Here is a 24,630-nt window from a genome sequence, read left to right as displayed (position 1 = left end):
AAGAGAAATTCTGTAAAGATAAAATTCTCTTGCTAACTCATCTCCCTTGACAAGGGTTTCATTTTTACAAGGTTTTAAAAGTCTATTTTTTCAGATTTAAAGGGAAAAAGAAATGGACTTCTCCCATTTGGCATAATAAGGAGGTATCTAGGAGGTGAGAAAAAAAATTCTGTCATCTGATAGTCTGAACTAATCTCATCTTTCATTTTAATAATTTAGAAACAGAACCTTAGAAACTCATCATATCTGCATCCTAGATATGTGAAAGATACAGTTAAATCTCAGGAATCATCTAATTGTTTTACTTGTCAATAAGCAATTCTGGTTACATTATTAACAATCATCAGCAAAAAATGAGTAACTATGTTCCACAGAATCTCTCTGACGAGACCAGAGAAGCATACTGAAGGTCTCTCACAAGAGTGCTTTCAAGCATACTTCACATTTGGGAAATACATGGTGAGCGTACTTTAAGTTACACAAAAGTCATTGTTAAAATAACCTAAGTCACAAAATCACCTCAGTTTCCGGTTTTCTAAAAACTTAACTTTGAAGACATTGTTTTCATCTCTTGAATAAAACTTGGGCTCAAGAGTAACTGCTAGTAGAAACTCACTGTAATTTTAGAAATACTCCCTAAATTGTCAGAAGAAAGTAAAACAATGAATGAAGTAAAGATTCTTCGCTACTGCCTGAGTTGATAGACTGCCCATCTTGGGCAGCAGGACAGTATTTTGTTTGTTTTGTTTTTCGAAGAAAAAACAAACAAAACAAAAACTCCAAGTTTCTTACCCATGTTCTCTAAGTCATATTGCTGGATGACTAGAGCAGATATTCTTTTCTGTCCCTCCCTTACATCATTTAAAGAGGGAAGTAGAAGTAGACTGAGATAGAGAAACTCCTTCTCTTGAAGCTAATAGGGAACTGGTAAGGAGAACAGCTACAGCAAGCCACTCTCTCTTCATAGACACAAAACATAACTAGTTTTTGCTACTTAAATAAAATTGTGATTATTCCCAAATAGATCAGGAATATCTTTTGCCTCAGTTTGGTATAAACATGATCTTTCCATCCTAAAGTAAACTTTACTACACAGTAGTTCAGGCTCTGTGGAGTCCAGATCAGATATCTCTACTGCTCCTTTGGGACTTGGACTGAAGAGCACTCAGCAGCTCCCCCAAAGCCTGCAGCGGCCTGACTGCTTATGCGAGTTCACATTTTATGGTGGCTCTCTGAGTCCTAGACAGGGGAAGAGAACAAAATTCTATGCCTGTATTTCAGGGAGTCTAGTCTCTCTAGAAATGATTTCAGGTAAGCCTCTGCTCTCAAAGTATCAATCAACAAATAAGGAGAAAGCACTGTTTTCCTCATCATTAAAGAGTTTAAGAAATGCCAACAGAAGCAGTTATATAGGACCACCAAGAATAAACTGCAATAAGAAGTTTTTAATTAAAGAGATCAGCTATATTATTATTAGGACAGTCCTTAGCCCAGGGCAGTGGTCAAGCTAATAAAGTCCAATAACCGTAGTAATGTTAGACACTTCCACATATTTGCTACTCTGATATAAAAGTGCATTTAATGTCACTGAGCAAGAGGAGAAAACCTTTTTGATTATGATTACATTTTCATTCAGAACTTCTCTTTCAAAGGATTTTCTACATGCCAGGGTAATTTTACTAATATAACCTGCCTGAATTACTAAACAATAAGGATAGAGATATTTGTCCTACAACAATTATACTGGCAAAACTCCTATGAATCAGATAAAAGAAAAAAGTAAATTGTGGCTCATTATAAAAATTTTTTTTACATATTTAAATAATACCCTACTAAATTCTTCTCCAAGTTTCCAAACATATACTGCCTATTTTAAAATCAATTTCACCCTGTTTTGTTTTGAAAGCTATCTGCTAATAATCCCAAGAACTAAACTGGATCCCTTACTATCCTTGCTTGGTTGTCAAAGTATCACTAGAGCCCAGATAATAAAGTTTAAGAGGAGTAACTTTCTGGGAACACTAGAAAGAAAATTATTAAGAATAAAGGGCTCTACATTTTTCATAAATGTGCCAAAACTCGCTCCAGGTGTGCACCTAACCTAGGCCTATTACAAAAAGAGATGATTTTGTCACCCAGTTCCCAGGAAATGTGAAGATAAATGACATAAGGCCCACAAAGGGCTCTGAAAAATCAAGATGTTACCTAAATGCAAAAAGGTGCTACATCCAGATTAAAGATAATTCTCACCTGGATAAGCCCAGATGTGCTTGAACTGGGTTTACGTTTATAGGCCACAAGCTTCCCTGCAGGAGAAAGCCCTGCATAAAAGGGCAGACCTTTGCCTCCATGTAATCTCTCCCTTACTGAATCCAGGGCATCTGTCTGCACGGGAGAGATATCATCCATTTTCCCAGGGGATAATGGACCATCAGGAGTCTCTGATCCAGATTTCTCAGCCATATCATCTTGATCTTGACATGATGGCATAGAGATTTTCACACGAGAAGAATAAACAGGGGGGTTCTTCTCACCCCGGCTCTTTCGCTGAGAAGCCAACTCAATGATGAAGCTGCCCACCTTAAGTGACTGTGGCATGTTGCTATTGATGTGCTGGGATAAGATGCTCAAAATCTTGTTCCGATCCTCCTCCCAGTTGCAGTCTGAGATGATTTCTATCAGTTTGGTGGGACCACCAGGTGACCTCTGATGCACATAGGAGGTAGAAGAGGATTCCCCTTCATTGCAGGAAGACTTCCAGCTCTTTTCTGATAAAGAATTCAAAGATATTCCGCATCACAGCATTTTGTACCAAATTTTGAAAAGACTTTTACTTTCCCTGAGTTCTCAGAAAAGTGCCAGGGGTATAGAAATTCAACAGTTGCCTTGTGTCTCATTCCCATGCCCTTTCAGTAGTAATTTAACACTCATAATCTGGGAGTTTTCCAGGAAAAAGAAAGATTCTAGAGAATCAGACTACAGTAGTCTTCACTATCCTGCTGACTAGGCTCTTGAATAAAAGGGGAGCCCCAGCTCAGACTGCTCTAAAAAGCCATACTATTACATTTGAAAGTGTTATCTTGCAAACAAAGCATGACCTATAATCAAGGTTAAGCTTATTTGGTGTAGTTTAGTGCTCTGCTACCCATACACGCAATGCAAAGATACTTGCAAGATGTTTTATACCATGTAGTAAGTAGAGTCAATCCTAAAGAACAGCAAGAGTGTTCTCTGTTGTTTTTTTAAGTGCACTCTATCTCTAGTTTCTACTGCAAATACTTCTAAATTACTTTTGTGCCTCTAGATGTGATTGCTTCACTTCTACATTATACGCAGATTACTCAACTCACCACATTTTATGTTCATGGCAACATGTTACCTAGATGTGTATTTCACTGGGCATTTAGTTTGCTACAGCAGAGCCTCCCAACAAAAGTGCTCCAGTTACAGGTACGTCAGGACAGAGATCCCCTCAGCCTTCAGGGAGGTCATGCGGGCTATGGCAGGATCCTTCCACCCCTGCAGCCTCCTTCACTTGCCTCAGTGTGCTTATAGAAACATTTCCCTGTTTGTGTATACCATGCCATCAACAAAAAGAAAAACAAAGTTGGGAAGCACTGCTGCTTAAGTGTCTAAAGTCTTAGGAAGCAAAACCAAAAACAAAGAGGTAACTCCCTAGACACTACTACTCATCAAAGATCTGGCAGAAGCCTGTTAGATAAATCAGCAATTTTCCATCCTTTCTCCTTCTGCACTTCTCTAATAGCAATGGCTATTGAGAACCTGAGGGAAAATTTCAATAGTTAATGATGTCAATGTTACTGAGGTTTGAAAAAAGGTTTAAAAAAAGAAAATCACTGACCTCATCATAAATGTCTCTTGCAACAACATACCATATCAACGAATAAATTTTATTTCTCAGAACAGGAGCGATAGATCAAAAAATAGGAAAAAATGTATCTACTGGCTCTATTTTTAAGAGACGCTAACAGGGTACGTGGATGTATTCTGGGACATATTTCCCCGTTTTTATTATAATCTACACCTATGTATTTACTATCAAATGGTAAGATCTCATTTTCATGCTGACCTTGTGATTTATCAGAATCGTCCTCCAGGTCACAGGTAATTGGTTTCAAGGGCTGCTGTTCCAAATTGGGCTCCTGAAGAAGGGAATAACACAGAAATACTTCAATTCAACATATATTTAATATCAAAAGAGACTAGGACATAAGCATTAAATCTCTCAAAGAAGCCTGAAAGCAGTAGAAAGGTTAAAAGGACCACAGCTTCGTATCTACAAGCACAGCTGCATTACTATCATATTATACAGCCCGTGGCAAAAATAAGTAGTCTTGTTCTGTAATGTACTTAATAGTGACTGAGTCACCAAGACAAGAATTTACAATGTACTTTATAATAAAGATGGAAAAATATTTGATGTTTAATAAATATTAAACCAGCTAAAATAAACTTCAGTTATTTAGAAAATTCACCTACATACAAAGGTGCAAATCCTAGTAATTATAGTTGAATGATTTAATTAAAACCAGAAATGTTTAAACCTTTTAAAATTACCATTAAAAAGAATAATGGGGACAGTTCTCTAGAATCGGTATGCAGAGGTGTCGCGGACTGGACATTGGGGCACGGTGACCGGAACACACGGTTCGGATGAGTCGCTGCCCAAAGCCCCCCCCCCGCCACTCCTCACACCCCCCAGGAGGGGAACTCGGGATACAGCCCTGTGGGGAGGACTAGCCAGCAGCTCCCCCAACCCGTACAGGGGCGCGCACACTGCCCCACAGGCCCGCCCGCTATGCACTACACAGGAGGCCGCTTGTGGGAGCCGCATCTGTGCCTCTCAGTCCTCTGGATACCAACCGGTGCCCCTGACCCCAAAGCCCCTGAACCTTATACCCCGATGCCCCGTGATCCCGATGCCCTGTAACACTGAAGTCCTCTTATCCGACGCCCCGCCATAACCCTGACACTTCCCTAACCTCTACACCCCCTAATCCTGCGGCCCCCACAACACGATGGTCCCCCAACCCCCAACCCCGTAATACCCGTTTCCTAACCCAGACGACCCTTAGCCTGCCATTCCCCTAACAAACAAAAAAAGAACTGGTAGGCAGAGAAACAGATAAATTGAAATACACATCAAGTAAGCCTTCTCTGACCCACAAGAATTACTCTGAACTATTCTGATAATAATGCAAATTCTAACACCAGCAACAGGGAACTAAAAGTTAAAAAGAGAAATTATGCAGTAAGTTATTCACCTTTGCACTACAGTTCTCAGGACTAGAATGACATGAGCCCTGATGCTGAAATGATGGGGGTGGGGATGGTGATGGCTGTCTCTGTTCTTTTTTTCGTTCATATACTCGAACTCGGGCACAAGTCATCATACTTTCAAAGTACAAGTAGACTGGATCTTTGTCCTCTTCCCGAATCTGTAAGTTTCACACAACAAAACATTCCATACATGGGGGGAAAAGTCTCCTGGACTCCAAAAGTAAAAGGATGTTTAAGTTTTCTTTCTATTACATCACTCGAAATTTTTAATTGTAAACTTAAAAGTTAAATAGTACAAATACAGTTCATATTGTGCTGAATCTTGGGGAAGTCAGAAAGGCTCGGGTTCTCTATCAAGGAATTTCAGAACCCACCAGAGCAGTGCTTCTCAAATGATCTGTGGTAAAGGACACATATCTTAGTTACTAGTCTAACACAGACTAATATTTTTGTAAAATACAAAAGCAATTACTAGAAGAATACAAAATAAATTACTAGAAAAATAAAAGATATGTAAAATACAAGCCCAAGTGTTTTAGTATTAGATTTCATAGACATAAAAAGACTATTAACTTGCTGTGAAAGTTTCTAAATATTTACGATTATTTTCTATATGTACTTATTTCACCACAGACTGATAAAAGTTTTGGATCAGCACTGGTACAGAGATCACACTGAATAGCATTGTGGATCTTCCTTCAATTTAATTGACAAGGAAGATTGAAATGGATTTAATAATCAGAAATGTTTATCAGCTTTTTTACCTATCAGTCTTCACAAAGTCATATCAACTGTTATTTTAAAGCTTTGAACTTTACTATTATTATTATACAGAGGGTGCCAAAAAAAAATGTATACACATTTTAAGAAAGGAAAACTATTAAAGTTGTAATACTCAATATGTACTGCTAACAAAAGATGAATACAAGTCACGTTTGACTTCTGCAGTTACAAGAGGTGCTCAAAGTAGTTACCATCGGCGTCCAGACACTTCTGATTCCGGCGAAGTACTGCTTGAGCAACACTGACCAAAGTGTCCATTTGTATATATTTTTTTGGCACCCCCCAGTACATAAAGAAATTTGCTTTAAGAAGATGACAATTATTTTTAAAGCCTTTTCGTAATGGTTTTCTACTAATATGTACTACACCTCAATTACTCAATATACTACACTATAGGAATTAAGAGTATCTTTAACAGAGTTTTGCAAGTCATGTTTTTTTTTTAGAAAGCCAATCTTTATATGATCTTCCTGAAAAGAAGTTTGGCTACATTTAAGAATTACTACTATTCGCCTCTATTTTTATGACATTTTGTAAGTGTCCGCAGCTAAACTGATTAAATCAGAAAAGATGTGGTTTATTACCTGAAAGCAAAATGATTCACAGAATGTAAACCAAAAATCTGAGTGAAAACCATCATCTTTATAAATGACTTTTGCAACTTGCGATAAAAGATAAAACTCCAGACTTACCACAGGATTGGGTTTGGGAGTATATGCCCGTGCAGGTTTAATTCCAGTGAACAGTTTGCCCTTCACAGTAGTAGATAAAACTTCTGGTTGAGGCAACAACAATGGTTTCGTAGGCTCGATGACAGAAGGCGTTGGGATATAAACTGGCTCTGGATCTACTTCACCTTCTACTTTCACCCATAATGGATAATGCCGAACAGGCTGTTCAGGCTCTGTTTCACATATAGCTTAACAAAAAGAAGGATAAGATTTTAGGTGCTTTTGGCAACAAAAGGTCACTGAGGCACTGTCAATACAAAATATGCTCCCTCATTAAAAAAACAGTAATTCATTGAAACAATCAGCTACCCCTAAAAAACCTTTAGTTGCCCTCATGCATCTTAATATATTCATCTTTTAACCAAATATTTGCTGAATAACTATTATAAATCAGATAGTGTTTCAGGCTCTAAACTGAACACAGCCATGAATAAAACAAAATCCTTGTCCTCATAGAGTTTATAATCCAGTAGGAGAAAACAAACTAATAAACATAATATCAAACAATAAGTGCCTCATAGAAAAATACAGCAGGGTAAGGAATAAGAAGTTAACAGGAGATGCTATTATATTTAGCACAGTCAGAAAAGGTTTTTCTGTTACCCTGGAAAAATAACCATTCTATACTATTTAATTTTACAAATATTTGTTGAACCTTACTATGTAACTATTCTAAGCACTTAATATGTTTTAACTCATTTGACTGTCACAATACTTCTTGACATATTATTGCTATTTTATAGAAGCTGAGAATCAGAATAACCTAACAGAAAGAGGCCGAATCAAGGAGCAAACCGTCAATCTGACTTCAGAGACTGAGCTGTTATAAGATAGAGTGAACTCAGCATAGGAGCAAAACTACATCAATTGAAAAGCAGTGAAAACCAAATGAGATGAAATCATACTATCAAGCAGTTCTATACAAAGGAAAACATGCATTGATTACTTAACCAAATTAAATGGAGGATCTAAGAGGCTTCTGACTTTATTCTTTAAGCAAACTACCCATCCCATAGAAGACAGGTACAGAGAAGCGAACACTGTATTTTGCATTTTAATGGTCAGTCCTCAGAGAGGATATAGATGATTCTAAGTCAAAGATCCAAAATCTTTGCCAAAAGTCATATAAAATGTGACTGAGCAGCAGTCACACTTAATTCAAATACTTATTTCAAACAATCTTTCACAACAAAGGAGAATCCAAACTGCTACCTGATTTCATAAGAAGTTTATTTGCTCTGAATATTAACACCCCACTAGTAAAGAACGACTTTGTCTAAAGGGCTCCTACAGCTTATATCCTTCGGAGCATAACCACTAAATGTTGAATAAAGGTTTAAAGATTAAAATGGGGAGAAAAAAAATCTTCAGAGCTAGAAAGTGACTGAGCCAATTACTTAGCTAGCTAGCAGTCTCTGTTATCCAACTTTTATAACCTTGCTTAGCTCATTGATCACACATAATTCACAAAGCTTCTAAGACCCTAATATTCATTTATGTATAAATATTTGAATGTTTACTATGAATATATACTAATGAACAAAACTGACAAAAATCCCTGCCTTCATGGAGCTTACATTTAAGTTGGGAGGAAGAGGGCAAGACAGGTAATAAACACAAAAATTAAAAAGAGTATGTTGGATTGTGGTTAAGTGCATACGAGTAAAAGCAAAGCAGAAGAGAAGGGAAATAAGTAGTATGTAGTTAGTATGTATGAGTACATATTTTAAGGGGGAGTGTTGCAATTTTAAAAAGGGTAATCAGGGATGCCCTCACAATAAAGGTGGTACTTACAGAGGCTCTACCACTCATTTGGTAAAAACTTTAGTCTAGTGTTGCTAATTATTTCATATGCATATTCTATTACAAAAATAAAAGTGTCTTCAGGGCAAAGAGGTCTCTCTTTCAATCATCTTTTAAAGATTTTTTTAAGCTTCCATAAGCTAAGAATTGTATTAAAACTCCCTTTTTATCTTTTTCTTTTGAAAATAATAGCTACAGGGCAGCCAGATGGGTCAGCTGGTTAGAGCAAGAGCTCTCAACAACAAAGTTGCCGGTTCAATTCCTGCACGGGATGGTGGGCTGCGCCCCCTGCAACTAAGATTGAAAACAGTGACTGGACTTGGAGCTGAGCTACACCCTCCACAACTGGACCAAAGGACAACTACTTGGAGCTGATGGGCCCTGGAGAAACACACTGTCCCCCAATATTCCCCAATAAAATTTAAAAAAGAAAAAGAAAATAGTAGCTACAAAATGCACAGTACAGTACTTCTGAAGAAAAGCTCTTAAAAACATCTTACTCCCTCACAGGGAATCAAAGACAACTAAAGTTTCAACTGTGGAAAACCATAAAAGGGGCTGATTGAGAAGGGTAGACAGTTCAGTTCTCTTAGGACATGTAAGACTGAAGTGACAGCAACATAATCAAATAGGGTAAGCCATGCGAATCAGGACTGTCATTGGCGGAGACTACATCTGAAGCCATGAAAACGGACAGACGCTGCACAAGTCCAAGAACAACAGACCAATTCCTCATACTCCATTATGCCCTAATCCACTTGATTCTTTTACGCATTCTGGGCTCCTGTTCACAACACACTCCAGATCCTCCTACTCTTCACCTGAAACCCAGAAAAAAGGAGCTAGAAGAGGCGGGATTAAGGGGAGAACCTGAGTAGCATACATTCACAGAAAACAAGAATGGAAACCTGTTTCAAGAAAGAAGTGGTTGGTATCCCCTTACTTCTATGCAACTGCCTAATAGGTATTATTTGCCCAAAGTCCCCTGGCATTATCACTCTGGCTTCTACATTCCCAATAAGCTTTTTGTTCATGACACTTAAAACATTACAGCACTTTTGTTATTGTAGCACTTAAAATTACAGTAAATACATATATGTTTACCACACACCTGTTTCATCAAATTGACAGTAACCTCTTAGAGACGATTTCATTTTAATTGTGTGTATCCTGCCTCCTCTCACTCCTGGCAGTGTCCACAGGTGTTTCATAAATGAACAGTTAGAGATAGAAGTCCCAGAAAACTGCTATGCTAATAATCAGCATACTATGTATCTCTTCCTCCCAATTTTGTGTTTCATATCTATTTATTATGAAATATAATACCCATAAAGCATAGAAACAATGTATATACAGCCTAATACATAGTAACACGTATACACTCATGTAAACACCAAACAGGTCAAGAAATGGAATATTACCATCAACTCTGGAAGCCTGTGCATGCCCTTTCTCAACCACAGTCCCCTCCCACAAGAGTATCACTTAAATGATAGCCACCTTCCTGCTTTCCATTTTTAACACCAAAGCACACATCACAGCTTAATTCTGCCTGCTTGTGCAATTTATATGAATGTAATCAGAGACACACACTTTTGCCTAGCTTTTCCTCTTCCACTCAACACTGAATTTGTAAAATACATCTCCGGTGTTGCACATACCTATAATTCATTTATTATTATTGTATTATACTATTCCACTGATTATTCATCCTATTGTTTATTCATTCTACTGTTATTAGATACCTGGAGCTGTTTTCAGGTTTTAGCTATTGTGAATCATGGTGCCAAAAACATCACTGTACAATGCAGTTCTTCTGGCTACTATGGAATCAAACTACTAGATCAAGGGCATGTGATATTGTCAAATTATTTTCAAAGTGGTTATACCAATTTATATTCCCATCAACAGTGTATGAGAGTTCCCATTTATCAACAATTGATATCATCACAGGATTTTAAGGATAACCATTCTGGCAGGCATGTAGTAGAATCTTGCTATCGATTTAGTCTGCATTTGCCTGATTATGAACGAGATGTTCAACATCCCTCTTTATGAAGTACCTCAAAAATCTTGTCCATTTTTTATGGAACTGTTTAATTCTGAGTAATTTGTGGACTTCTCTACATATTCTGCGTACAGGTCCTTAGTTAAGTATTGCAAATATCTGTTCTTTCACTACAGCTTACGTTTTTACTCGCTTATTGTCTTAAAGACCTGAATTTCTCATTCTTAACTAATCAAATGAATTATCTTTGAGGACTGGTGTTTTATTCTGTCATGCTTAAGAAATCTTTTCCTGGGCCGGCCCGGTGGCTCAGGCGGTTAGAGCTCCGTGCTCCTAACTCCGAAGGCTGCCGGTTCGATTCCCACATGGGCCAGTGGGCTCTCAACCACAAGGTTGCCAGTTCAATTCCTCGAGTCCCGCAAGGGATGGTGGGCTCTGCCCCCTGCAACTAAGATTGAACACGGCACCTTGAGCTGAGCTGCCTCCCGGATGGCTCAGTTGATGGTTGGAGCGCGGGCTCTCAACCACAAGGTTGCCAGTTCAATTCCTCGACTCCCGTAAGGGAGGGTGGGCAGCGCCCCCTGCAACCAACATTGAACACGGCACCTTGAGCTGAGCTGCCGCTGAGCTCCTGGATGGCTCAGTTGGTTGGAGCCTGTCCTCTCAACCACAAGGTTGCCGGTTCGACTCCCGCAAGGGATGGTGGGCTGTGCCCCCTGCAACTAGCAACAGCAACTGTACCTGGAGCTGAGCTGCGCCCTCCACAACTAAGACTGAAAGAACAACAACTTGAAGCTGAACAGAACCCTCCACAACTAAGACTGAAAGGACAACAATTTGACCATTGTTCCCCAATAAAGTCCTGTTCCCCTTCCCCCAATAAAAACCTTTAAAAAAAAAAAAAAAAAAAAAAAAGAAAGAAATCTTTTCCTAATAGGAGATATTATGTCATATTATTCTTCTATATTATCTTCTAAGAGTTGTATTGTTTGGCTTTTCATAATTAGGTCTATAATCTACCTAGAAATTATTTCTATGTATGGTGTAAGAACTAAATAAAGTTTTGTTTTTCCTTATATAGGATATTCAATGATTCCACCACTATTTATTGAAAAGATCATTGTTTCCTTACTCCTCTGCCATTTTTGTTAAATGAAGTGTCAATATATGTTTGAATCTATTGTCACCTCTCTAATCTGTTCTACTGATCTGTTGACTTTATACTCAAGCCAGTAGTCACCTGTCTTAAATGTGATAGTTTTTAAGTTCTGACATCCAAAAGAGGAAGTCCTCCCACCTTGTTATTGTTTAAGATTGCCCTAGCTATTTCTAGGTCCTTTGCATTTCCATATAAATTTTGGAATTAGCTTTTCAAGTTTCACATAAAAAGCTGTCAATATTTTTATTAGGATTGCAATGAAATTGCAGATGAAAATGAGAAGTGACACCATTACAATATTCACTTTGCTTGCTAACATTTTTAATCAAGGATGGACCTGGAGAGGATTGTGGGAAGATAGAATGGGTAGCACAAGGAAATCTACATCCCCTTCTGAACAATTGCACTGGCAGAATCTGCCGAATGAAACTATTCTGGAACTCTGGAGTTTGTGGGCAGTTTGCAACTTCCAAGGAGAAGACTTGGACAGTAAACTGTCACTAATTGATCAATTTCAGCTCTTAGCACAGTAGTAACTACCCTTGCCCCACCCACCAGACACAAGGTAGAAAGCTGTGCATGTGTCCCTGCAACAATTTGCACAAAACTTCTGAGAGCCACAAGTGGGGGGAAAAGGACCCTGTCCTCCAAATATGAGGGGTCTCTGCTCTGGTTGCTGGTTGCTGCTTCTGATCACAGAGGTGAAGACAAAGAGGCAGGCAGCTGTTGTTGTTGTTGTACCTCCTCCCTATTGTTACAAGCCTTCCCCCCTCTGTTTTAAGTGACTGCCAGGGGATTCAGAGGGCCAACACCCTCCCCCTGCTTCATTTTACACGTTCCCCTCTCAGGAGCCAGATATTAAAGATTAAAATATTCAAAAACAACTGCATATACAAGGAAAATTAGGAAGTGACTATGTACGCCCAAGGAAAGGCTCAGAAAAGACCTGAGAAGACCTTAAACTTACACCTCAGGCTGACTCTCAGCACAAAGACAGCCTGTAACAATCAAAGAAACAAAAACACTAACCAACAAACAAAACCTGTGGAAGGAGAATCACATTTCCAGAGTACCACATTGTTAGATTCAAATACCCAGTGTTTCACCAAACGTCTTAAGGCATACAAACAAAAGAGGAAAGCTTAGCCCATTAAAAGGGAAAAAATAAACCAACAGAAACTATCCCTGAAAATGGACCTAATTGCAGGTATAACAAAGACTTTAAAACAACTGTCTTAAAGATGCTCAAAGAAATAAAACAAAAAATGTGGAGAAAGACAAGAAAACCTTATGTGAACAAAACGGAAATATCAAGGAAGAGATATAAAACATGGAAAGAAACCAAAACGAAATCCTGAAGCTGAAAAGCACAAAAACTACAATGAAAAATTCACTAGAGGCATTCAAAGACCGATTTAAACAGGCAGAAGAAAGAATCAATAAACTTGGAAGATAGGACAATGGAAACTATGAAGTTTGAGGAACAGTAAGCAGAGACTAAAGAAAAGCAAAAAGCATAAGGGACACCATCAAGCAAACCAGCATATACATCATGGGCGTTCCAGAAAAAGAAAGGGACAGAGATAATATTTTAGGAAACGATGGCTGAAAACTACTCAAATTTGAGGACAGACATGAATAAAAACATCCAAGAAGCTCAACAAACTCCAAGTAAGATGAACTCAAAGAGATCCACACTGAGACACATTATCTTCAAACTTTCTTCAAAGTACCAAGATAGAAATGAATCATCACATACAAGGGATTCTCTATAAAAATATGAGCAGATTACTCATCAGAAGCTTTGGAGACCAGCAGATAAGTGGTAAAAGAAAAAAAGTGTTAAAAGCAAAAAAATTATCAACCAAGAATCCTGTATAAGGCAAAAGTACCCTTTAAGAGTAAAGGAGAAATTAAGAAATTTACAGATAAACAGTGATCGAATTCGTGACCACTAAACTTCCCTGCAAGAAATGCTCAAGGGATTTCTGGAAGGTGAAATGAAGAGACACTAGACAATAAAAACCACATGGAAAAATAAAGATCTCACTGAAGGTAAACACGTGGGCAACTGTAAAAGCTAGTATTGTTATAAACAATGGTTTGTAACTGCACTTTTTGTTTTCTACAGGACTTAAAAGACTACTACATTTAACGACAAAAAAATTAATGTGAAAGCTAATATTACTGTAACTGCTTTGTAATTCAAATTTTTTCTACATAATTTAAGAACTAATGTTTTAAAAAAATTAGTACTTTATTTCTGAGGGCACACAATTGTATAAATATGTAATACTGTGACATCAACAACTGAATGGGGTGAGAACAGAACTATAAAGGAGCATAGTTTTTGTATGTTATTTAAGTTAAGCTGGTATAAATTCATATTAGAGTATTATAACTTTAGGATGTTAAATGTAATCTCTAAGGTAACCACCAAGAAAATAGCTATAGAATATACATTTTAAAAAATGAGAAAAGAATTTAAACATTTCACTACAAAATATCAACTAAACACAAAAGAAGATAGTAATGTAGGAAATAAGGAACAAAATAGCTATAAGGCATATAGAAAACAAATAGCACTATGATGGAAGTCCCTCCTTATCTATAATTCTTTTAAATGTAAATGGAATAAATTCTCCCAAAAGACAAATTGGCAGAACTGACAAAAACACATGATCCAACTATGTTCTGTCTACAAGAGACTTACTTGAGATCCAAAGCCACAAATAAGCTGAAAGTGAAAGGATGGAAAAAAATATTCCATGCAAATAATCAAAAAAGAATAGGGGTGGCTTTACTAATATCAGACAAAAAAAATTAAATCAAAAAGGTTACAAGAGACAAAGGACATTATATTAATAAAAGTTTCAATATATCCGGAAGTAGTAATAATTACAAACATTTACACACTTAATTGACAGATCATCAAAATATATGAAGCAAAAACTGATAGAACTGATGGCAGAAATACACAGTTCTACAACAGTAGTAAAAGGCATCAATACCCTACTCACAATAATGAATAAAAGAAACAGACAGAAAGTAAGAAAATAGAGGACCTAAGCAACACAATAAATCAACTAGAGGTAACAGGCATATACAGAACACTCTACCCAAAGAATTCATTCTTCTCAAGTTTACATGGGACATTTTCCAGGACAGACCACACAGTACACCCCAAATTAAGGCTCAATAAATTTATACGTTGGTGCAAAAGTAACTGAGGTTTAAAAGGTTAAATAAAAACACAGCTATCATACAAATTACCTTCTCTGACTAGAAATCAACAACAGAAGGAAAACTGGAAAATTCATAAAACTGTGGAAATTAAACAACACACTTTTGAAAAATCAGTGGATCAAAGAAGAAATCACAAGGGAAATTAGAAGATGCTTAGAGACAAATAAAAATGAAAACAACATACTAAAAACTTATGGACACAGCAAAAGCACTATTATAACTATAAAATGCTTACATGAAAAAACATGAAAGCTCTCAAATCAACAATCTAACTGGACAACTTAAGGAAATACAAAAAAACTAAATAAACTAAACCCAAAGCTAGAAAGAAAGAAAATAATAAAGATGAGAACAGAGATAAACAGAAACGAGATAATCAATAAAATGAAAAGCTGCTTCTTCAAAAAGATCAACAAAATTGACATACGTTTACCTAGATGGATTTAGAAAAAAAGACTGAAATTACTAAAATCAGGTGTGTACTATGCTGTACACCTGAAACTAATATAAAATAATATTGAATGTCAACTGTAACTGAAAAAAATAATTAAAAACAAATTAAAACAGAAATGAAAGTGGGCACATTACTACCAATTCTATAGAAATAAAAGGATTATATGAGAGTACTATAAAGAACTGTACACCAACAAATTGGATAACCTAGATGAAACAGATAAATTCTTGGAAACACAAAACATCCCAAGACTAAATCAGAAACAGTGAATCTGAATAGACCTAAAACTGGTAAAGAGATGGAATCGGTAATCAAAAATCTCCGAACAAAGAAAAGCCCTAAACCTGATGGTTTCCCTGCTGAAGTCTACCAAACATTAAAAGGACTAATATCAATCCTTCTCAAACTTTATCCCAACTCATTGTATGAGGCCAGCATTACTCTGATACCAAAGCCAGACTAAGACAGTACAAAAAAGAAAACTACAGGCTAATATCCCTTATGAACACTGATGCAAAATCCTCAACAAAACACTAGCAAACAGAATTCAGCAGCATATTGAAAGGATTACACACCATAATGAAGTGAGAGTTATTTGAATTCAAGGATAGTTCAACGTACAAAAACAATCGATCAATGTAATACATACTAACAGAACGAAGGTAAAAACTACATGATCATCTCAACTGATGCAAAAAAAGCATTTGACAAAATTCAACACCCTTTCATGATAAAAACACTCAACAAAGAATAGAAGGAAACTAACTCAACATAATGAAGCCATGTATGAAAAAACCAAAGCAAACATCAGCCTTTCCTCCCTTGAGATCAGTAATAAGGCAAAGATAACTGCTTTCACCACTTCTATTCAACATTTTACTTGATGTTCTGGCCAGAAAACTTGCCAATAAAAAGACATAAAATGCATTTAAATTGGAGAGGAAGAAGTAAAATTTTGTTTGATGATGATAAAACCTGATATGCAGAAAACTCTGAAGATGCCACAAATAAAATTGTGAGAATAAATGAATTCAGCAAAGCTGCAGCATACAAAGTCAGCACAAAAATCAGCTGCATTTCTATACATCAACAACAAACAATCTGGTAAGGAAATTACATAACAATTTCATCCACAATAACATTAAAAAAAACTTAGGAATTAACCAAAAAGTGAAAGACTTGTACGTTAAAACTGTAAAACACTGCTGAAAGAAATTAAAGACAACATACAGAAATGGAATCCAATGCTCATGGATTAGGAGACTTATTAAAATGTCAATACTACTCAAAGCAATCTACAGATTCGATGCAATGCCTATCAAAATCCCAATTTTTTTTACAGAAATAGAAAAACCCATTCTAAAATTCATAATGGAATCCCAAGGGACCCTAAATAGCCAAAACAATCTTGAAAAGTAATGAACATGAAGGACTCACACTTGCTAATTTCAAAACTTACCACAAAGCCTATAGTCATCAAAAACAGTATGTGGTAGTGGCATAAAGGCAGACAGACCAATGGAATAGAAAGCCTAGAAATAAGCCCTTGCATATATAATCAAATGATTTTTGACAAGGATTCCAAGACCATTCAATGGGGAAAGAACAGTCTTATCAACAAATGGTGCTGGAAAAGCTGGATATCCACATGCAAAAGAATTAAGTTGGACCCTTATCTAACACCACATACAAAACTTAACTCAAAATGGATCAAGGACCTCAATGCAAGGCCTAAAACTCTTAGAAGAAAACACAGAACAAAAGCTTCATAACAATTGGATTTTGCAGTGATAGCTTAGATATCACACCAAAGGCACAAGTAACAACAACAAAACGAATCCATTCATGAAAGTTTTTGAATGTTGTGCATCGAAAGACACTAACAGCGACTAAAAAAGCAACCCACAGAATGGAAGAAAAAACAATTGCAGGACATACATCTGATAAGGGGTTAACATCCATAATATATAGACAACCCATTTCAAAGGACTTGGTTGACGTAATAAACATTCAAACCTGTACAGCATTTTTTTATTTGAGCCATACTCACAATATATGCCGGGGAGTAAGATCTCAAATGCTCAGGAAAATGGCAGTTTTGCAGCTCATTTTATACATTAGAATCAAAGAAAACGACATAAGGAAGATGTACAAAATCCACTGGTGGCAGATTTAGGAGGTAGGAGAAAGCACAGCGGGGAAATCTCTAGGATTGGATAAGAGGCACAATGGAGAAACACATACTTCTTTTACATTGGTGAGTACCGGCCAGTTAATAACTAACATTTACAGTACACAGAAATGGTATTTGGGCAACAAGATAACAATGATGGGCTCTCTGATCTTGTGCTCCCGTGGTTTATGCTCTGGTGCTGGCAGTTGTGCCTTCAAAGGGTAGGAAAAGAATATTACTCTGACATTTCAAAGATATGTGATCTTAGAGGGATAAGAACAATGGACAGAGATCACTTAAAGATTGACCTTTGCTAAAGAAGCTATAGGCCAGGGACGAGACTATCAGCTATGACATGCCCAGTTAGGAATCTGTGATCGAGTGTGGTTACTTTTAGTCACTGAGCTTGTTGAGTTCTACCATGTGGCACCCCTGAGCTTGTCAGGTTTATTGCATAGCCTCTTTTCCATTCCCAACTTGAAGAGGCATTTCTCCACAGAAAATATACAAATGGCCAATAAGCACATGAAAAGATGCTCACTATCACTAATCATTAGGGAAATACAAATCAAAACCACAATGATATACTACTCACACCCATTAGGGCGGCTACTATCACGAAAACAAAATAACAAGTGTCACTGAGGATGTGGAAAAATCAGAACCCTTGTGCACTTGTTGCTAGAAATGTAAAATGGAACAGCTGCTGTGGAAAACAGTATTGCAGTTCCTTAAAAACTTAAAAACAGAATTACCATATGATCCAGATTTCCACCTCTAAGTACATACCCAAAAGAACTGAAAGCAGGGTCTCAAAAAGATAGCTGTACACCCATGTTCATAGCAGCATTATTCACAATAGCTAAAATAAGGAAGCAACCCAAGTGTCCAGCAACAGATGAATGGATTAGCAAAATGGGGTATATACACACAATGGAGTATTATTCAGCATTTAAAAGGAAGACAATTCTGCAATATGCTGCAACATGGATAAACCTTGAGGTTACATTAAGTGAAATAAGCCAGTCACCAAAAGACAAATATTGTATAGTTCCACTTATATGAATGAAGTACTTAGAGTAATCAAAATCACAAAGACAGAAAGTAGAATGGTGGTTGCCAGGGGCTGGGGAGAAATGGGGAGTTATTTTTTAATGGGTATAGAGTTTTAGCTTTATAAGATGAAGAAGGTGATGGAGACAGATGGTGATGGTGGTTACTACACAACTATGCTTATGCACTTAATATCACTGAACTGTGTACTTAAAAATAGTTAAGATGGTAAATCTTATGTTTAAATGTATTTTAAATGTAGAAACATTTTTTTAAAAAATGGATGTTAAATTTTCAACTTTACAGCATTTGCTAATATAATTTCTCTCCTTTAATCTGTTAATATGGTAAATTATACAAATATCCATATCTAAACCAAACTTATAGCCCTGTCACATATTATCCTTCACATATTCATTTATATATCTATATTATATATATATATACATTACACACACACGCACGCACGCACGCACGCACCATTTTTCCCCGAAAATAAGACCTAGCCAGACCATCAGCTCTAATGCGTCTTTTGGAGCAAAAATTATAAGACCCAGTATATTATATTATATTATGTTATATTATATAAAACTGGCCTTATATTATAGTAAAATAAGACCGGGTCTCATATTAGTTTTTGCTCCAAAAGATACATTAGAGCTGATGATCTGGCTAGGCCTTATTTTCAGGGAAACACAGGGTGGGTGTGTGGGTGTGTGTGTCTGTGTGTACCTTTATTAATTATAACATATATTCATTATAGATGATTTAGAACATTAATTTTAAAAGTCATCTAAAACTTCAATACCCAGAGATAATCACTGTAAAAACTTGGCAGTATTTCCTTTTTAAAAATGTATATATGTACAAATATATCCTAATAAAATTGGGATAATATGGTACATACTATTTTATGATTACCAATTACTATGGTGTGACGTTTCTCCATGTCTTTAAATATTCTACATTCTTTTTAATGACTACATTGTATTCTTTTGTAGAAGCATAAAAATTTAACCCAGATTATACAATAAATTTTCTCCCATTTCTTCAATATTAAACAGTCTGCAATAAATAGTCCTGTAAGTACTTTTTTTCTTTTATAGTTTTATTGAGTATTATGGACATACAATATCACATACACAATTTGATGAATTTTGACATAAACATACCACGGTGAAACCATCGTTACTATTAAGATAGTGAAGGTAACCATCACCTCCAAGATTCCTTGTAAATGTAATTGGATTACCTTTTTGTCTCTCCTCCCTCTGCCTCCAACCTCCACTCCAACCCTTGCTCAGACAACCACTGATCTATATATTTGCATTGAATTTTTTTATATGATGGAATAAAAATGTTAACTTTGGGGGGGGGAAGAACTGGCTGCTTTGATTCAGCATTATTATCCTGAGATTGATCCATGTTGCGGAGCGTACAGTTTGTTTCATTGTACTCTTGAATAGTATTCCACTGTTTGCATCTATCCCAAATTTCTTTATCCATTAACCTGTTGATGGACACCTGAGTTGTTTTGAATTTTCTTGCTATTACAAATAAAGCTGTTATGAATACCCGTGCCCAAGGCGTTCTATTGAGTAAATACAAGTGAAATGACTAGGTTGTGTGGCAGATATATTTTTGACATTTTAAGAAAAAATCAGTTTTCCAAATTGACTTACCATTTTACATTCCTACCATCTATGAGAGTTTCAGTTGCTCTATAGTCTCACCAGCATTTGGTGTGGTCAGTCTTCTTAATTTTAGCCATTTAGTGGAATACACTATCTCTTAGTGGTATCAGTAAGCATTTCCCTAAGGAGTACTAATGTTAAGCATCTTTTCATGTGCTTATCTGCTATCTATGCATCTAATGTGAAGAGTCTTAACTTTTCTGTCCATTTTTTAAATTATGTTGACTGTCTTGTTACTGAGTTTAAAGTATTCGTCTTCATGCATTTTAAGAACTTTTTATGTTGGATGTATGTTTTGTGAGTATTTCTCCTAGTCTGTGGCTTGTCTTTTCATTTTAACAGGTCTTTTGAAGAGTAAGTTTTTAATTTTGAGAAATTCAATTTTATTATTTTGCATTTAAAATTCATGCTTTTGAAAGCCTATTTAAGAAATCCTTTATGAGCCACAAGGTCACAAAGGATTTTTCCTTATATTTTCTCCTAGAAATTTTATACTTCAAGCACTTACATTTAATCTATGATATCAACTCCTAGATAGTAAGTTAACTTTTGTATGTGGTATCAATTATATGGTGCTCCAGAACCATTTTTTGAAAAGATGATTGTTTCCTCATTGAACTACCTTGGAATTATGTCAAGAATTAATTGGTCATGTAAGAGAGTGTGTGTGTGTGTGTCAACTGAACTCCCTATTACCTGCCACTGATTTTTCTTTCTTTATCCCAATTATTTCAGCTTTACAGTAAGTCTTAAAATGAGGGAGTGTAAGTCTCTACCAACTATGTTCTTTATCAAAGTCATTTATCAAAGGATTATTCTAAGTCTTTTGCTTTCCATATAAACTTTAGAAACAACTTGCCAATTGCTACACCACCACCCCAAAAAAAAGCCTGCTGTGATTTTGATTGAAATAGCATCAAATCTATAAATAAATTTGTGGAAAACTGTTATCTTAAACTAGACTATTGAGTCTAATGATGAATGAAAACATTTATTTAGGTCTTTTCAAAGTGCTCTCAGCAATGTTTTACAGTTTTTAAGTATAAAGGTCCCATGCAACTTTTGTCAAATTTATCCTTAAGTGTCTCATTTCTTTGGATGCTATTTGAAATGGTTATTTTTTTATTTCAACTTCCAAGGCATATATACGAATGTATTGTATATTGATATTATTGTATTCTACAGTCTCACTAAACTTATAGTTCTACTAGTAGCTTTTTTGTAGATATCTTAGAATTTTCCTAACTATGAATACAGCTTCTTTTCCAATTTGGATGTATTTTTTTCTTCCTGCTTTACTGCACTGGCTAGGACCTCCGCAATGATGTGAAACAGACATGGTGATACAGGATATTCTTCCTCATTTCTAATCTTTGGAGGAAAGCACTCAGTCTCTCACCATTAATATCCTGGTTGTGGAGTTTTTCAGAGATGCTCTTTATCAGGTTGCTCTTCTATTCCTAATGTGCTAAAAAATTCTTACCAGAAATAAATTTTGCCAATTTTTAAAAATATCTATTGAAATGATCATATGGCTTTTTTTTTTAAGTCTGTTATAGTAACGGTAAACTACACTGATTATTTTCAAATGTTAACTCAAACTTACATTCCTGGGACAAATCCCACTTGGTTATGATATGATGTATTATCCTTTAAATATATTGTGGGGTTTGATTTGCTTAAATTTTATTTATAAATTTTACATATGTTCATGAGGGATATTACTCTAGTTTTCTTGTAATATCTTTTTCTGGTGTGCAGAATGGGTATTATTTTTTCCTTGAGTGTTATACAGAATTCACCAGTGAAGCCATCTGGACCTGGAGTTACGGTGGGGTCTTTCACTACAAGTTCATAGGTATAGGGCTAGGTAGTTATTTTATTTCTTCTTGAGTGAGTTTGGTAGCTTTGTGTCTTTCAAAGAATTTGTCCATTTCATCTAAGTTGTCCAATTTATTGGCAAAGTTATATACACTATTCCCTTATTATCATTTTAATGCTTATAGTAATGGCACTTCTCATTCCTGATACTGGTAATCTGTGTGTCCTCCTTTTATCCTAATTGACTACAGATTGATCTTCTCTTTACATAGTTAACTTGTAGGTATTCATCTCCAATAAAACTCTACATGGACTAAGAAAGCAGAAATGCCAGATTTTATCCTTTCTCTTGGTACCATCCACAGCAGCTAAGCACAGTGCCTTTACACCATCAGCAGTAATTTTTGACAAACAAAAAAGAAAACAGGTGATAGAGTGAAGGTCAAATTCCAGAAACCATACCTTACACAGTAGAAAAAAGATGAATACTCAGAAGTCAGAAAAGCTTGGGTTCAAATCCCTATCATTCACTTAATACCAATGTGACCTTGGGGAAAAAGCACTCTAAGCACTCAATTAGTACATCTGTAAAATGGAGAAGCCTCCTTATAGGTTTGCAAGATTTAAACGATACAACCTAACCCTCACAGAGTGCTTGGCATAATGTTCCCAGACAAGAAAAAGCTAAGAGTTCATCACAACCAAACCAGCATTACAATAAATGTTCAAGGGACTTCTTTAAGAAGAAAGATAAAAAGATAAAAAATATGAATAATAAAATGGCAATAACTACATACCTATCAATAATTACTTTAAATGTAAACTGATTAAATGCTCCAGTCAAAAGACATAGGGTGGCTGAATAGAGAAGAAAACAAGACACTTCTATATGCTGCCTACAAGAGACCCATTTCAGATCGAGAGACACATACAGTCTTAAAGTAAAGCAATGGAAAAAGATATTTCATGCAAATGGAAGTGGAACAAAAACCTGGGGTAGCAATACTTATATCAGACAAAACAGACTTTAAAACAAAGGCTCTAACAAAAGACAAAGAAGGACATTTCATATACAATAGCCAAGATGTGAAACCAACCTAACTGTCCATCAATAGACAACTGGATAAAGAGGTGGTACATACATACAATGGAAGATTACTCGACCATAAAAAAAGAATGAAATCTTAGCATTTGCAACAACACAAATGGACCTAGAGACACTGTGCTAAGTAAAGTAAGTCAGACAGAAAAAAACAAATACCATATGATTTCACTTATGTGGAATCTAAAAACACAAAATAAATGAACAATCAAAACAGAACCTAACTCATAGATACAGAGAATAAACTGGTGGTTGTCAGGTGGGAGGGGAGTTGGGGGTTGGGTGAAAAGGGGGAAGAGATTAAGTACAAATTGGCAGTTACAAAACAGTCACGGGGATGTTAAGGACAGCATAGGGAATATAGTCAGTATTTTAATAACTATATATGCTGTCAGTTGGTACTAGACTTCTCAGGGTGATCACTTTGTAACTTATAGAAATTTCTAATCACTATGTTGTTCACCTGAAACTAATATAATATTGTATGTCAACTGTAGTTGAAAGAAAAAAAAATTTAAAGGCAATTTACAGAAGAAAGTTTATAACAAATGGTTAGTCAACCTTTAAAATCAAAATTATAACACAGATCTATACTTGTTGATATGGAAAGAATGTGATTTTATAATATTAAATTTCTAAAAGTTATACCACATATACAGTAGTACCATGTCTATAAAAAACATGTATGTATAACCAAGTGGATTAACAGAAAATCTGGGGAGAACGTACATACATCGAAATATTAATCATCCACTCTTCTGAAAATAAGTACATGCAAGCAATAGCAAATGTAAATATAAACTGCCAAAAAAGGAATATTAGTCCTTAGCAAATTAAGAGGAAACTGTTTTCAATTACATAGTAAAATTATTTTTTTTAAAAGATACAGTAGAAAGGGAAATAATCATGAATGAAACAATGTGTAACTTGGTCTACATAGTATTTTATCAAAATGGAAAAATAAGCTTTTCAAAAAAATTCAGAATGCTCAACTCCATCCGCAAATCTCCAACCTCCTGGTTAATGGCTCAAACCACAACCAGAGGGTCTTGCTACAAATTTTTTTTAGAAAATAAAATCTGTTAGTTACTTCATTGTGGTTATCATTCATCATGTATACATATGGCAAATCATCATGTTGCACACTTTAAATATGTGCAATTTTATTTGTCAATTATACCTCAATACAGCTGTGAGGAGGAAAAAATGATGGATTATACTGGTCATCTGTGTAGTCAAAGAACATGGTGGGGGTTGGGGGCAGGAGGAAAGACAGAAAAATAGATGAAGTTTCAAAGGCAT

The 24,630-nt window shown here is 35.9% G+C and overlaps 1 protein-coding gene across 16 annotated transcripts in view; it reads right to left on the bottom strand.

The window, feature by feature from the left end:
• MGA (MAX dimerization protein MGA) overlaps nt 1-24,630 on the bottom strand; it is a 132,764-nt gene that overhangs the window by 24,974 nt on the left and 83,160 nt on the right. For 13 of the 16 annotated variants that reach the window (XM_019725430.3, XM_019725431.3, XM_019725434.3 and 10 more), the window contains exons 10-13: nt 6,777-7,003; nt 5,286-5,459; nt 4,091-4,163; nt 2,251-2,768 (exon numbers count right to left, since the gene is read on the bottom strand). In XM_019725430.3, coding sequence (XP_019580989.3) covers nt 2,251-2,768; nt 4,091-4,163; nt 5,286-5,459; nt 6,777-7,003 — 992 coding nt within the window. The remainder of the gene's footprint in view (nt 1-2,250; nt 2,769-4,090; nt 4,164-5,285; nt 5,460-6,776; nt 7,004-24,630) is intronic. The other 3 variants (XM_074327883.2, XM_019725441.3, XM_074327885.2) reach the window with 1 other exon arrangement.

The sequence above is a fragment of the Rhinolophus sinicus genome, chromosome 3 (genome assembly GCF_057876585.1).
Source record: "Rhinolophus sinicus isolate RSI-liver-muscle chromosome 3, RSI-T2T, whole genome shotgun sequence".
NCBI lineage: Eukaryota > Metazoa > Chordata > Mammalia > Chiroptera > Rhinolophidae > Rhinolophus > Rhinolophus sinicus.
This window is presented reverse-complemented; position numbering and strand designations above follow the sequence as displayed.